The sequence below is a fragment of the Falco biarmicus genome, chromosome 2, assembly GCF_023638135.1.
Source record: "Falco biarmicus isolate bFalBia1 chromosome 2, bFalBia1.pri, whole genome shotgun sequence".
Classification (NCBI taxonomy): domain Eukaryota; kingdom Metazoa; phylum Chordata; class Aves; order Falconiformes; family Falconidae; genus Falco; species Falco biarmicus.
In genome coordinates this window covers 73,497,991-73,513,939 of record NC_079289.1, presented here as the reverse complement: position 1 = coordinate 73,513,939, position 15,949 = coordinate 73,497,991, and the positions used below count along the sequence as shown (strand labels likewise).

The following is a 15,949-nucleotide window of genomic DNA, read 5'->3' as shown; positions in this document are numbered from 1 at the left end:
TACAATGTCTATTGTATTCGAGTCAACAGTCCCAATGTGTCAATGTTATGTCAATTCAAAATCATGTCTTATTATTACTTTATAGACAAGCATAGGGCTAAAAGATATAACAGATAAAGCATGCAAAGAATTGACATCAGCACACTTGATCTGTTTGAAAAATTTATAGTAGGGGAAGTTGGAAATCAAGGTTTTCTAGAAATTTGTGCATGCTGTTGGGAATTCAGGTTTCCTAGTTCTAGTCTTAGCACTACCACAACTCGGCCCCGCTGGGTCATAAACTAAATTCCCACTGACATACGGGGTCAGAGGATTGGGCAGTAGCTTCGTGTTCTGTGGAAACAACTCACAGACACATTCAGCCCCTCTGAAACACATTCAGTGTTCCCTTCAAGGCTTCTGCTGAAGTCAGGTACGAAGTTTAAATTTCTTGGAGCAGGGCTTCTGCTATGTACAGTTTTGAAAGGTGTCTGGCATCACAAAGTTCATGTCAGATTATGACCTGGGGGATGCTGCTACATTACAAAAACAAAACTAATAATACTCAGTGCTGACAATGGGTGACGGAACCTGGCCCTTGTTTTATATGCCTTAATTTCTACAAAAATGGGGATAATAATTCTTACCTACTTCATAATGGGTGAGGATTAAATAATAAACATTTATACAGTGCTTTTCAAATAAACATTATATAAGTGCTAAGTATTATGATATTAACCAAAATGTCACTACATCTATATGACCCTACTAAGCAAAAAAACTTCCAGTATAATTTTTTTCACACATTTCCAAGTCAATAAAAATGAACCATGGAGTCAGCTTGCTATTTTGATACAAATGGATGAAATACTTCAGCTTATTTGACAGTTTAAAAAAAAAACAAACTATTTTTTTCATTATAAAGGGGCCCATGTAATGCAAAAAGCCATTTTTAAAGATGTGTTTATAAACAGCACTATTCATTTGGCATTCATTCAAGTTATTTTTCAAATACCAGACCAAACTTTTGAGGAAGATTCTTTAGCAATCCACATACACTAAATGAAGGCCTCCTCCAAGGGAATTTTGCCCAGTGGCCACGGTTCTGATGATCTTAGAAGTCTCACACTTCTCAAATGAAAGATTACACAAAGATCAGGCTGGATGATGGTAGACAATAAATGAGGCTTGGCATGCTTAAGAACCTAAAACAATTACAATCCTTTTAAACTTTAATAAGCACCTCAGGACCTTGACTATCTTGTCTTCAACCTCCACCTCCTCAAGAAAAATAATTTAAAAAATGCAAAAGAAAAAAAAAGACTGCACACAAAAGAGATGGAGTAGACCTTTTGGTCCAGATTCTCAACTTGTACGGATCACTGGGAGCTCCACAAGGTGAATGGAGCCACAGTGACTTACACTTAGTGAAAAGTACAGTCCAGTACACAGTAGCCCAAGTAGGACTCCTCATTTCTTCCCAACAACGTAAGGATGACAAGAAGAGGAGGCCACCTGCATGCATCATCCAAAACAAGGCAAAGCTTTAATGCTACCACTGATGCAATAGGCCCATTTGAGAAATAAGCAAAGCAGAACCAGTTTCAGCTACAGCCCTCACACAGTGCACCTTTTTGTTTCTTTTCATGCTAAATGAAATGCAAAAGCAGCATGAAGCACCTTGGTAGATTCACAGCAACACCCTGCTCCTTTCCCCAGGCTGTTCTATGGTACCTCCTTCAAAACAGGCTAAGCTGATAAATCTTGCCACCTTCTTCCCTTCCATGACAGAGGGCAAGACTGTCCTTGGGACATCCATTGAAAGCGATCAAAAGAAACTGTAAGAATTTTTCATTCTGGAAAGATGTATGCTACACTACCAGCCTTGTTTCATGTTAGCAGGGAACTGTATTCATGCTACTGCTATTTTTTGAATGCAAGAAAGAAGCTGTGTGTAGCAAAATTTCTGAGAGAAATCTACAAGCATTTTTGCTGTGTTGGTACCCAGTAAAAAGGCAAAGATGGAAAAGTTATTCCTTCCAACATGAGGAGAACGTATACTGTACATGCATCCTGTAACACTCTAAAATCAGTAGCACTTCACAGCCTCATTTAGGAGATGTTTGAGAGAATTCAGATCCCAAACCTAAAGCTTCAACAAGCTCGTTCTATGGAGTTGCTTGAGGGTGAAAATCATACCTTTGCGGAAGTCCAGCACAGGACTGAAAATATCACATAAGCCTCTCTTAAACTCTAAAAAGACGATTTGAAAGGGTAATAATTAGATCACAGGTACAAATAACAAGCAGTCCTCACTCAATCGAAAGCTCTATGCCTTCAGTCTTTGACACCGTATATCAAATTCTCCTTCAATGGCTGTGGGCATCCAGTACAACAGGTTACTTGTTATGGCCTAAAGCATCTCTGTAGTAATGTTTATTATTTTTCACATCTGCATGTTAGAAGTGCTGGAACCACTCCATATATTTCTTATTTTAGCCAGAAATTCATACATCATGATGAATAATGTTTTACTTTCCAGGTAATGTTTTGTTTCAATTAGAAATCGTTAATTGCCTGAGATTTTTGTCCATATTTCTCAGCAACAAGTAACACTACCTTAATATTTTGGCCTCGCTTTAAAAAGGTACTAGGCTTTCACAGAGAGGTAGAAAAGGCAGGTAACATTTATCAGCTCTAGCAAATCCAAAATACAACTACTTCTCATGTAATAAATAGAAGGGAAATGACACAACTTTGACATTCCAGAAATTTTGCTTGCTAGAAAATATCAAAACTTGAAGGAGAAACAAAAAAGAAGACAAGTGTCTAAAATTTATCTACAGCATGAATTGTTGTCCTACAGTAATATTTGGATTTGATAAATATCAGCAAAAGCCAAAACTAGTAATGGATTGCTAAACGACACATAAAAAGCAGGTTTAATAATGGTAACTATTGAGAGGAAAACCTTCCATCTGCACAGGCCTTGGTAACAAAGGCAACAAATAGCTATCCTGTTAGATGTAGACAAGACCAATATTTGTACCCTCCTCTCTCCTCCCCACCAAAAAGTAAAAAAAAAAAAAACAAAAACCAACAAAGAAAAAAACTAATTAGAAGTGAATAGCATAAGAAGTAAACCCAGACACTTTGGTAATACAATTTAAATTATTTCCCTACTCTTCATCCTTTCTGGATTTATAGTAGTGACTTCGCTTAAGCATTGGCTTAAGACTTGGTATCTAAATCACAGGCAAAAATTAAACAGCCAAATATTGAACTTGTCCACCTCTACAAAACACTTCCGTGGGTTGGTTGTTTGCTCTTTTTTTTTTTTCTTTTTTTTTTTTTTTATACTTACAATGACTGTGAAAGTGTCATACAGACCAGACTTTTCAGCTTACTGCCCAGAAACATGGCACATTAACTCAACTAGAAATCATGGCATCTACCTTTTCCCATATGTGATACATATAACTTTACCCATTCATAGAAGACTCAGACTGTCACTCTGGCAAGGAGCTGCAATGCACCAGTCTGAGCATAAAGGACTTAAGTTATGGTTCTTGCAGAATCGGTTATTAACAGAATAAGTACGGCTATTTTTTTTTAATCTATAATATTTACAGTATTGCACTTTACTGCACTTAATTGCATTTCACTAAAATTAATGCTGCATCAGTATTATGACTTAAAACCATATGTCCATCTTTGTTGTATAAGTCATTCTTTCTACATCCTGTAAAACAGCGAGATTTTGAGTCAAAGATCCAGACATTTTAGAGAAAAAAAAATATGAAAAATTGACCTGTTTCTATGGCACAATGCATCTCATTGAGTTCAGGTGATTCTGGCAAAACAGGTGCATTTCTTATTGTTCCCATCTTTCAAGTCATCACTAACAATTAGTAAATTCTAGTCTCTCTCTTTTTCTCCTTTTGAAGGACATAGCCATTTGAGACACACATTTTCTGTTATTGCTGCTTTTTTTTTTTATGAAAGAAAAGAAAAAAAACCAAAACTGCCTTGCCTCAGATCTGAAATTCCACATTTAAATTCAAACCAGTTCTGCAGCAGCAGCTCCTCAGTGATGGAAGAGATTCATGGCAGTGAAATAATACTGTTGGCAACAAAGAAATGTCATCTTTAATGGAGACCAGCCCCAAGGATTTATTATTTATTATTATTACTATTTGTTTTGTTTAGTTTCGTTCTAATATATTTCTGATCTTCAAAATGTGTTTAGTTAGACACATGCACAAGGTAGCAAAACTGACAGCAGCAGATGACGTTATGCTGGAGCAATCACTTTTGCCAGGGTCAGAAAAATCCAAAGTGTCCCCAATGTTCACAGATTAACATAATTTAGAGATCGTTTCCTTTTTTTTTTTTTTTCTCCTCCTTTTTGTGTAATTTTTTTAACTCTCCTTGCTCTCTCTCCTCCCACCTACTTTATCCTCCGCGGAGCCTCCGACCGGTGGGTGCATGTTTACTGCGTGCGTGCGTGTGTGCGCGCGCGCCCGAGGCGGGAGCCGGGCCGGGGGTCCCCGCCGCGCCACGCAGCGCCACCGGCCGCCACCGGCCTCCGGGGCCCGCCTCTTCGCCCGGCCCCCCCGGCCGCCGGGTCCCTGGGGCGAGAGGGCGAGGAAAGCGGCGGGGGGAGGGCAGCCGCCGAGCGCTCGCAGACCTTGGGAAAGGGGAAAGAAATAATAATAATAATAAAAAAATAAAAAACAAACAAACAAAAATAAAGAAAAAAGAGAGAGAGGGGAGGCGGCAGGGCGGCCCGGAGCGCCCGCTGCTCGCCCTGCGGCCGGGGAGGAGGGGGATGAGGAGCGGGGCTGGGGGTTGCGGAGCGGCGGTCCGTGCGGGTCACACACACGCCCGCCGCGGGCACCCGGGGCGGGGTCGGGGGGCTCGGCCGAAGCGTGTCAGAGCCCCAGGGCCTCGGCGTGCTTCCGGGCCTTCAGCCGCAGGTCGGCGATGCTGGAGTTCTTGCTGTTGCTCTTGGCGGCGGCCGCCACCACGGCGGCGGCGGAGGCGGACTCCGCCAGGGAGGCGATGGGCAGCCCGAAGGGCGGCGGCGGGAACATCAGGTAGGGCGCGTGGGCCGCCAGGTGCGGGTGCAGGTGCGGGTGCGCGTGGGCCACGCCCTCCAGCTGCAGCTGCGCCTGGACCTGGCGGCGGCGGCAGAGACACGGCGTCAGCCCGCGGCACCGGCCCCCGGCCCCCGCCCCCCGCCCCGACCCTCCCGCGGGCCGGTGCCCCGAAGGGCGACTGGCGAGCGGGCCGGGCGTGCCGCGCCGCGCGTCCCCGCATCCCCGCGCCGCGCCGGGCCAGAAGCACACAGGCGTGCCCAGCCCTCCCCGTATTTAATTTTTTTTTTTTGTAATAACAAAAACAAAAACGCAGCCCAATGCACAGGCGCCAACAAGTACTAAATAGCTAATTTTTTATGGGCTTTTTTTTTTTTTTCAGGGATGTTTATTTATACCTTGCTAAAATCTCTTTAGCCACGGGTCCCTTATATACCGGGTTGGTGTTTGCTTTGGAGCTTTCTCGACCTACACAAACACGTTGGGTTGACTGAGAGATTTCAGCTCCGGGTAGGTTCGGGGAGGAGTGGGGGAGAGTTTATTTATGTATTTAATTATTTTGGTCCAAATATGTCTTTTAAAAAATCAATACAATTAATCTGTCAGCTCCACGTGTCTCTGAGGCGGAGAAGGTGGTGGAGGGTCCCTTTGGGCTGGGAAAAATCGATTCCCCGATTAATTGACCAAAAAATAAAAAAGCGGGGGAGGGGGGGGGAGTTAGGAGTGGCGGCGAGGGGGTGGCTGAAGTGGGACGGAATGTTATCCCCCTCGGCCCGGCTCCCCCCGGGGGGCTGCGCCTCACAGGGGCAAGGGCCCGGGCCCCGCCGGCTGCCCCGGTCCCGGCGGGCCTGCGCAGCGGCAGCGCACCGGAGAAAAGCCCCCGCACCTACCGGGCGGCCGCTTCCCTCGGGAACGGCCAGGCCTCGGCAGCCCGCTTGAGGAGGGGGAGAACGACAGCGCGGGGGCCCGGACAGTTTTCCCCCCTCGTGGGGGTGGGAGACCCTCCTGCCATAGTGCTCTGCGGCGCCGGGCGGGGACCGAAGCCCCCTGGGCGGCTGGCACCCCGACACCGCGGGCTGCGGGGGGGGCCTGCCGGGCGCCCCCCAGGCCCCCCCGCCCCGGGAAGGCGATGCGCCCCCAGGAGGCCAGCACGCCTTTGCCACGTCTGCGGGCGGCCCCGGGGCCGTGTGCCAGCACGTCGCACGGCGGCGGGGGAGGGGGGGGCTTAGCACCGGTGGTGACGCCTCCCGGGACAGCGGGACCCCCCGCTTGGCCCCCTCCCCGGGCCCGAGGAGCGCTGAGCTCCCGACAGCCGGGGGGGGTGGGGGCTCCTGCACGAAGTTTTACAGCCTGTTTTTTAATACGTGCCAACTTCTGTATAAATGGCACTTGTAAACGTGTCCGGCTTCCTCCCGTGCAAACGAAAGGGGTCGGAGCTTGCCGGGGGAAAGGAAAATAAAACCGGAGCTAACTACCTGTTGGAAAGGCATCCTCAGGGCTCCCATATTCACATAGGGGGCCACTCTGCAGGCGTCTAAATGGCTGGCGGTTCCCAGGATCACACCTGCGGGGAGAGACAGGGCCGAGTGAGCGGGGAAGGCGCCCCGGGGCTCCGCGGCCGCCGCCCTCTGACCGGCCCGCACCCCTGACCCACCTTTGTGCATCTGGTTCTCCTGCTTTCGGCACTTTGCTCTCCTGTTCTGGAACCAGACCTGCGAAAAGAAAGCGCAAACAAAAACAAAACAACAAAAAATGGAGGTAGACTAGCCAGCCGCTAAGAGAGGATTGGCTCAGGGGCTGGGGATGGAGAGCAGAGGCGAGGGACTCGGCACAACTTTGCTGAGGTCTCTCCTCGGGAGCAGCCGAGGGGGCGAGCGCAGCCCCAGGCGGAGTGAGCCCCTCCGTGTGCTTCCGTGGGGCTGTCGGGGGCGGGGGGCGTGGGGGGGGGGGGGGGGTGTCCTGCTCTCTCGAGTGGTTGCTCAGCGGGAGCTGAACACAGGACATCAGAGGCGCCCGTGTCCCCCGGGCGGGCAGTGGCCGTCTTTGTGCCGCCCGTCCGAAGCGAGGGGCCGCTCCCACACACACTCCGAATAAGCCCACACACGCAGGCTGGGTGGGACCCTCGCTCCCTTTCCAGTCACACCTCAAACATCCCGGGGACAGCCAGCGTGGGCCGGGTCAGACCCCGGGGTCCGGTCCCTGGGCGACCGGACCGTCTGCTCTCTCCCGAGCTGGGCTCGGACACGATGAAGACCTCCGAGAAGATGCGAGATCCTGAACTTGCACAAAAGGGTCTGAATCACTCCCCGTTCCCCAAATGTTAAAAAAAGGCAGAACCCGCTCCTGTAGACTTCTGGACAGAGAAGAGCAACATCTTTGTGGGCTGGGATGTAAAGAAATGCTTATGCCCCTACCCAAGAAACGCCTGTAATCCAATAATCCTGCCCCAGTTCCAGCCGTTCGGACTCAAACAAGCGCAGAATTTGCAGTTGCCGCTGCACCTCCCCTGCCTCTTTTCCAGGGCATTTCAAACCTTCATCACTTCTCCCCTTCCAAGGTGCTTAAACCATCAGCTTTCCCCAAAGGACCGTCAGAGGCGCGGACCAAAATGTTTTGCGGACCCCTGTCCTGACAACAGCCTAGCGAATATGGACAAACATTGACTTTGACCGCTGATAAAATCTGGTAGCTAAGTAAACACCTACAACCTTTGATGTTCTTGCACTTGCCAAGAGATCATACGGTTAATTAATACTAACTGCACTTCCTACATCAAATTTTCCCTTCAAGCTTTCTTCAATTGCCTTAATGATGGTCATTTACAACGGAGTAATTAGTGCAAAGAAAGGCTTCCAAAGGCATTAATTACCTCGGGTAACTCAGTGATTTTCTTAAGTAGGAATTGGCCTTCTCTGGTTTGGCGCACCATTTTTCCTGCCGAGGGTGGCCGGGGGGAGCGCGCAGCGGGCGGCTGCGGACGGACCGACCGGTCGCTCCCGCTCCCGTTACCGCTCCCGTTACCGCTCCCGCCGGCTCGCCCCTAGCGCAGCCCTCCCCGCGCTGGCCGGGCACCGCTGCCTCCCCCTGCCCTGAAACGCCCAGCACCGCAACAAGCCTATTTTTCCCTACGAACAACACGCAAATATTTAGGACATGCAACGCTTCTCATTCTAACCGGGCCGTTTGGGATTTATATATGATTTTTTTTTTTTATACGAGCATGCAAAATATCATCGTCCTGTAGCGACAATAGTACATATTTTTTTTACTCTTGTAAATCCTTGCAGGAAATCTCCTTGTGTGTGTTCCCCCCGCCCCCCCACCCCCCGCCGCCAAAGTAGTATAAATTGTCAGGAGGAATTTAAGCAGCGTTTAAACAACTTCTCTTGCAAATCAGAACATCTTTCAAACAGAAATTATATCTAAATCTGGAAAACGAAGTGCCCTTTCCCTTTAGCTATGAAAAAATAAGGTTATGAGGAATAAAAGTGATGAATTAGCCACTGCGTTAAGCGATAATAAATCAGGCTTGGTGTGATTCACGATCAATTCCAATTAGTCATGAATATGCTAAGTAAAGCACAGTACACTGTTTTAGACAGTTATTTCTTCATTAAGGATCACTCAGTGATTTCTTTCACAAATGCTCTAATCTGATTTCCTTTTGATTTCCATTAGAGACAGTGAATAATGACATTTAATTTAGCCCTGCACCATAAACCCAAAGATATTTGTTGTAATTGAATTACTGCCTGCTCCTCACTATGGTCTCATAACTTTCAATTATAACCCTGACAGCTGGGTGATATGAGTTTCCAGTACAACACTAAAAATAAAAGGTTAATAAGGACTAGCTACCATAGGAGCTTCAATTTATTTACAGCAAATTTCCACACTAAATTGAAACTATATCCTTTAACAGCAAGGGACAAGCGGTTCAGATAGGAATCGGAGAACAATTCTGAAAGTATTAAAAAAAAAACAAACCACAACCTTTCCTTTTTCCTCTTTTCTTCTTTTTTTCCGTTTCCATTTATTAATGGATATCAAGCTCACTGATCATTCCCTAATTAATTATCCATTTCTCCTTTTTCTCTTTTGATATTTCTTTTATTTATAGTTTTATTTTCATCCATGCAAACCTCTTTTGTAAGATGATTAAATTTATTAATTTTTAAAAATCTCTCTCATAGTCTCTGCCTGCATCAGACTTCCTCTCTCTCTTTTTTTTTTTTTTTTTTTTTTTCCTGTGCTGTTTTAAGATCTGTAAGTACTTGAAGGACCAATTTTCCTGTAACTATGAACATCCTGTTAAGGTGCTGCTCAGTAATAAAGTACTTGAAAGAAAGAGTGCAGAATTCAATTACAAGTAATTTATTTTTATAGAAACAGTACATCAAGGCCTTGGAAAGATATTACAGAGCCCAAGTAAGAAGATCTGGGAAGATGACATAAGAGTTGATGTCCCCTTCAGCAAAAGTTTAATCTTTTCATTAATTTATATGGTGTGGTTAGATCAATCTTCCAGGAGAAAGTAGGCCAGCAGCACTCTGAACCCCTGCAATATCCCCTGCAAGCCACCCTTCCTAAGGCACGTGCCCAACACCATCCCTCGCCCAGCTCGGTTTATACTGAGAGGCAGGAGCTGAGGGGAGAAAAAAGCCTTTAAAAAAAGAAGAATAAAAAAGAAACAGCACAGACCAACCCCACACCCCCCCCAGGAAACAAAAACACAAAACAAAAAAGAAAACAACCTAGCTGCACTATTTATTTCAGGAAATCCCTGCAGGAGGCAGTTGTTTAGAGTGAGATAGCCACTTACTCGGGCAGAGGCTTGCTGAGGGGGTCTGGGAGGAGCAGGGTCCTGGGGTCCTGCCTGTTCGCTTTCCACAGTGGGTCACGTTTAAAGAGGGGGACAAGCCGACCCCTGTCCCCACTATAGATCGGGGCTGTATTCCTTCTCCTGCTGCACCCTGGGGGTGAAGGCAGGCGTGGAAACATCTACCTATGGCCACATAGCACACCCACACCTGTACCTATAGGCCGATATACGTATGCATGCACATCTCTTATCCCCAGGGTGTGAAGGCGTTTTGTTCAGCAGAGGGGTTGGCCTGGTGACTTTTTCTTCTTGGGTTTTGGTTTGGTTTGGGTCTGTTAGGCCAAACACAGAGTTACAACCCAAGAAGGGATTCCCTTCAGGTTTCTCCTCCTCTAGGCCTGTTCAGAGAGCCACAGGTTGATCTTACTAATTTTTTCTAGGGTTTAGTTTTTTTATACAACATCTGGTTTGGGGAGACATTCCCTAGTTGGCTTAAGGGAGAAGGGAGGGAGGGAGGGGTATCTTTCCCCTGCATCAAACCGAAAATTGAATTTTAAAATAATCGATGCAGAGCCACCCAAACAGGCAGCTCTGATGGCCCCAGAACTACAGCAACCCAGACCTATTTTCAAGGTTTCGAAGGCTAATTGGTATTTAGCTGTATCTGAAGCGGGATGGGAGGGACAGGAGGACCTCTACCAGATGGGTATCTTGCATTCATACGCTTGCCTCGCGAATCAGAGCGGGCACCTTCCCCCCGGCTCTGCCTAATCCTGTCCCTCAGCACCCAAATCGTCTAGCCTTATTCACTGCGATTGTTTTCTGGGTTTTTTGGCGGTTTTTTTTTCCACAACAGGCCCATAAAAGAAAGAGGGGGAAGAAAGTGAGGATTAAGGAAGAGTTAATGGCACTTTTGCAAGGAAATATATAATTATTTTTTAGAAACAGCGGGTTGCTCAGTTATTAGGCGCTTCTCAATGCTATTGCCACCACCACACACGCGGCCACCACCACCATCACCACAAAAAAAAAAAAAAAAAAAAAAAAAAGTTACAGCGCCTTCCTAGGAAATGCAAGGCACGGGCAGATATTCCCAGAGCAGCATTACGTTTGGCAGGACAGGTACAGCGGAGTTGCAAACAGTTTCCCCATCACACGTGTCGTCTCTGCCTTCACCTCCCCTCTTTGGATGAAACGGGGCACTGTGCTAGGATCCGCTGGCAGTTAGGAAGTGAGGTGAGGACGTTTCCAGGAACAGAGCCTTTCTCTTACCTGAACCCTAGCTTCAGACAGTCCCAGCCTCTGGCTTAGTTCCTCCCTCATGAAGGCATCCGGATAGTGAGTCTCATCAAAAAGTCTTTCCAGCTCATTCAGCTGCTCTAGTGTGAAATTGGTTCTGCTTCTCCTTTGTTTGAGCTTGGTCTGTCCATCTTCATCTTCTGACTTCACATCTTCCCTCTTCTCTTTGCACTCGTAGATCCCTGCCGGGAGGGGGAAGGGGAAAACGACACTAAGCCTCCCCTCGCACCTCCTCGAAGTTTCTCTCTGCAGCACGCAGGGGTGCCCCCCTCCCCTCTCTTCGTCCCCAAACTCAGTGCAACCTGTGGGGGCGGGAGGGGGGTCCCCGAGCCGGCCCCGTCAGGCTGGAGGGGCGAGCGGGGCTGGGGGCCGGGCCGAGCGGGCACCGGGTCGGGCTGAGCCCCGCGCTGGGCAGGGGGCACCTCGCCGGCCGGAGGGAGGGAGGGGGGAGCCGAGCTGCCTTGCCTGGCTGATGCCCCATCAGAAAAATCTCTCTATACATATACAATCTTACTTTTTTTCCAGAGTGAGGAGGAAGCCGTGCCGCCTGTTGGCACAGGCAGTTTGGGGAAGGGGCTGGTAGGAAAACCGCCGCCCCCCGGTACTTCTAGGCGGTGGGAAGAGGAGGGGGAAGGAGGTTTCTCCGTTACCGTTTTCTCGCAAAGAGGGTTATGCAAGAAACTCCCCACCGCTGTCACGGGGAAGCCACGGTGAAAATATTTGTCTCGTAAACAAACTTTCCACGGGCCTGAGACCGACACCGTCCGTCCATCCCCTAATCACCCCTCCTTCCCCCAAAATACCTGCCAGCCGGTCGACCGCCCCGGGGCGGCAGGCCTGCGCGGGGGAGCCGGCTCAAGGGCCATGGGTGCCCCCCAGCCCCTCCAAAACAGCAGGACAGCGCCCCCCCCCCCCCCCCCCCCCCGCCAGCTCTCATGGAGCCCAGCAGGGCTGGGGGCGAGCCTGCGGCCGGAGGCAGCCGCTGTGCACACTTGTCCCGGGCAGGGGGGAAGAGGGCTGGGGAGGCAGCGGGGGGAAACAGCTGCCCTGCTTTGTCTTGCGGGGGGCGGGGGGGGGGGGATGATTTCTTTTGCTATGGCAAATTATCTTTCTTTCGGTTTTTGGTTGGTTTTTTGTTGTTGTTTTGGATTCTGGGTTTTTTCTTTCTTTGCCTTAATGCCCAGCTGTCTAACGCTCCGGCCCCCTTTTAAATCAGACTAACGAAAAGAGGAGAAGTACTGGAGCAGGAGGCACCTCTGGAGGCTGAGCCGGTTCCCCTGGATCCCCTGCCTGCCCGGGACACCGGCCGGGGTGCGTAGCCGGCGGGGGCACCGGAGGGGTCCCGGGACGAGCCTGCTCCGGCGGCCTCCTTTGTCCTGCTTCACCTCTGGGCGGTGTGGGGCTGGGGGGGGGGGGAAGCCACATCTGCAGATGATCCCGAATTAAATCCGTTTTCCCTCATCGAATGCAGAATTTTATATATGTATTTGTGTGTGTGTGTACATGTACACACACACACAAATGTGCGCATGCACATATATATTAACTTATATACTTTGTGGCATCCCCAAATGCAAATGACTAACTGCAAATCGTAAATTAATTGAACGTGATAAAACATCCTGAACTTAAGCATCCGTGCTTAAGTAAGGGGGGACCCAAGCCGAAGCGCTCGTTTTCACTTCCGAAATGAAATCCGTCCCTGACCGTAATCGCTCCTCCGGGCTCCCCGTCTCCGATTCCCGGCTGCATATCGGCTGCATGAAACTTTGGGAAGGGTCTGGCCTCCGGAAGGGGGTGTTCGCTGGTTGGATTTAATGGCGTTTTGCTGGCATTTCTCCTGTAAGGGGAACCCCTATGAAAAGACAAGGGTGCTAACCCAGCAAATGCCTAGGGAAAATTAGGCACGTTCAAAAGCCCTGTCTCCTTTCGGAGATCCGAGGCTACAGCACGTCCGTGATAGGTGTAAAATATTAACTAGCTTATCGGTGGAACCGAAATCAAACGCTGGAATCAGATGAAATTAGAGTGAAACCTGGCATGAATTTGAACTGTCACAAGCATCTCAGCTCTTTCCAACTCCTCCCTTTCACCCCCACCGCCAGCCCCTCTCCATAGATTAGATTAGCTAAACATACAAGACAGAATTTCGATACACAGAGAAAAGGGAGAGTAGCAGAGATATTTTTTTTTCGTTCGTATTATGATTTTTTTTTAGATTTTTTTTTTTCCTGGAGCATGCCCTGCTTTCATTTTTTTAAAACCATCTCCTCCGCAAAGGATTTCTCTGAACGGAACCCTTTCGTTTTACAGTCTGTCGACCAGAGAAGGAAAATCAGCAGCGCTGAGTGGTGCTGGCTTGTGCAGAAACACGGGTACCCGAATATGTGATTATACCCCGTCCTTCTATTTGGGGAGGGGGTGGAAGAGAGGAGGATATTAAATAAGCGTTTGGGCTGTAAATTGAATTGCCTTTCGTCCAATGTTATATTAAACAAGATCAAACGGTAGGAAACAGCTGAAAGACTGGTTGTTGTTCCCCAACCTATTAACCGTTTTTTATTACCCCAAGCTAGCCAGTAGCTCCCCAGGCAGGTCCACCTGTCTAACTTGCCTAGAGACACTTTCTCAACTTTCTAATCCCCCCTCCCTTTTGATTCTCTCCTTCCCCTGCGAGCCTGTGCGGGTTTTTTAGCTAGCTTGGTTTAAAAATTATTTTTAATTTTAATTTCTTTCCGCTAAGGAATGGCGAGGGAATGCCCCTCGGCCGGCCGTGCCTGCACCCCGGGGGGATGCGGTGCTGCCCTGGCCCAGGTGAGGGCAGGCAGGGGACCGAGGGACCAGGCGACAGGGCCGGCCGGTGCCTGTCTCCGCAGGGATGCTCCGTCTACACCCAGGCCCGGGCAGCTCCCTCACAGCCAGGCTCCCCTCAGCCTCCTTCTCCTCCTCCTCGCCGGCCGGAGCCTCTGGCCAGGGCGGGCTGACCGACATAAGGCACCATGTCCTGGGAGAACCCTTTCCACATCCAGCTTTCTCCCAGAAGAAGCAGCAGCATCCTGACGGCCCGGAAGCAGGAAGAACAGGTCTCCTAAGGCATTAAAACTCCCAGGACAAGCTTTCCTCGTACAAAAATACACAGATAGACAAAAATGTCTGACGTCCTGCGCTGCCCCCTTCCCCCGGGTGAATGAACGCCTAACGCACCGGATCGATTTCGGATGTGAACGGGGGCTGGCGGGGGGGAGGACCGAAGTTGCGACTTATTTTTCACGGCTACGTTCGCGTTATGCATGCAGGCGCCTGTGTTCCGAGCCCCCGTCCCCGCCGCTGCGGGAGGGAGGCGGCCGGAGGAGGCAGACGGGGTGCGGGAGGCGAGCCCCGCCGGGGCCGGGGCCCCGGGACCGCGTTGGCCCCGCTGCGGAGGGCCGGGGGCGGCGGGGGCGGCCGGGGAGGGGGCCGGGGCTGCTGGCGAGGGGTGCGGGGCGCCCAGCCCCGTTCTTACCTTCCGCCGTCCTGCCCGTGCTGAACTCCTTCAGTTTGTCCTTGTCGCTCTCTACGTGGTCTTTGAAAAGATGCACCGGGCAATGGTTGCTGCTCTCGGTCATGTCCTGCAGGTTAGAGTCAGAGTTTCCAAGCTCCCTAGAGCGAGCCAACCCACTCTCCAAAACTTCCCTGTACGTGATCGTCTCCTTCTTGTTGCTGCTGCCACTGCCGCTGCTGCTGTCTTTGCTTTTCTGGTCAAAAGATTTGGATACAAAAGCCGTAAGTTCTTCCATGGCTGCCCGGTGATCTTATCCACAGAGATCCACTTGTTTTCAGTCGGAGATGTGGCCGTCCTCCGCACGCTGTTTTTGCACGTAGAAGATGGGCTGTATAGGGTTAGATCACTCCTGCTGTTATTTATGCCTTTCAATTTGAGATCACACTATTTATACATGGCTACCTCAGCCCAACCCCCAGCTCTCCCTGTCTCCAGCAATTACTGACTGCTCCATAGTCGCAGGCGGACTCCTAGCAGCTATCTCCCCCACCTCAGTCCAGCAATTGGCTTTCTTTTCATTTCATCACTCTTTGGCATCTTTGCACCTTGATTTAGGGAGGCAAAGAGGCAAAAGCGAAAAAGAGGGGGAGAGAGAGAGGAAGAGAGAGGAATAAAGGGGGGGGGGAGGGAGAGGAAAACATGAAAATAGGTATCTGCATTCTGTAAATGGGTTGCAGAAATGAAAGTCGAGGAAGACTTAATTGATTGTAAGGACATCCTGTGCGTGGCAACACTGTGAGTAAAAACGGACCCACAGCTAATCAAATAACTGTGCTCCTGCAATTAAATGTATCGCTGTCAAGAGGAAAAGAAAATGAGTGTTCAATAAAAAAGGTAATGAATAAAAAAGCCGGAGACATGCGTTTGTTGTAATCATTGGAAATTCTACCTGATTTTCTATTTAGCTAATTTCGCTTAATTAAATGGTCAAAATAACCGGCGAACCGAGAATGCTGCGTTAAGTGTTGCCTGTTCTGTGGGTGGGTGGATGCGCGGAGGGGGACGTGTGCTGCAGTTAAACAAGTTGCGAGGTGTCTCGGATCCGTGTCGGTGTGTTCGGGGGCTTTGGAGGGGGTTGCTTGGCCGGGGGTGTGTGTGTGCATTCATAGGTAGGGGGGCTCTCCAGATGCGTGTAAACATCGCAGGATCTGTTTTCTTGTTTACTGTTATTATGTCGTCTGAAGGTACTGTTGAGGAAAATTGAAATCT

General features: G+C 49.3%; 1 protein-coding gene across 1 annotated transcript; it reads right to left on the bottom strand.

Annotated features, from left to right (window-relative positions):
* Positions 1–2,890: 2,890 nt before the first annotated feature.
* SHOX (short stature homeobox) lies at positions 2,891–15,242 on the bottom strand. The gene is made up of 5 exons (XM_056329581.1): positions 14,702–15,242; positions 11,173–11,381; positions 6,733–6,790; positions 6,554–6,642; positions 2,891–5,159 (listed from the first exon to the last, which is right to left on the bottom strand). The coding sequence occupies exons 1-5, from the start codon at positions 14,973–14,975 to the stop codon at positions 4,914–4,916; spliced, it is 876 nt and encodes a 291-aa protein (XP_056185556.1). The 5' UTR covers positions 14,976–15,242; the 3' UTR covers positions 2,891–4,913.
* Positions 15,243–15,949: the final 707 nt, after the last annotated feature.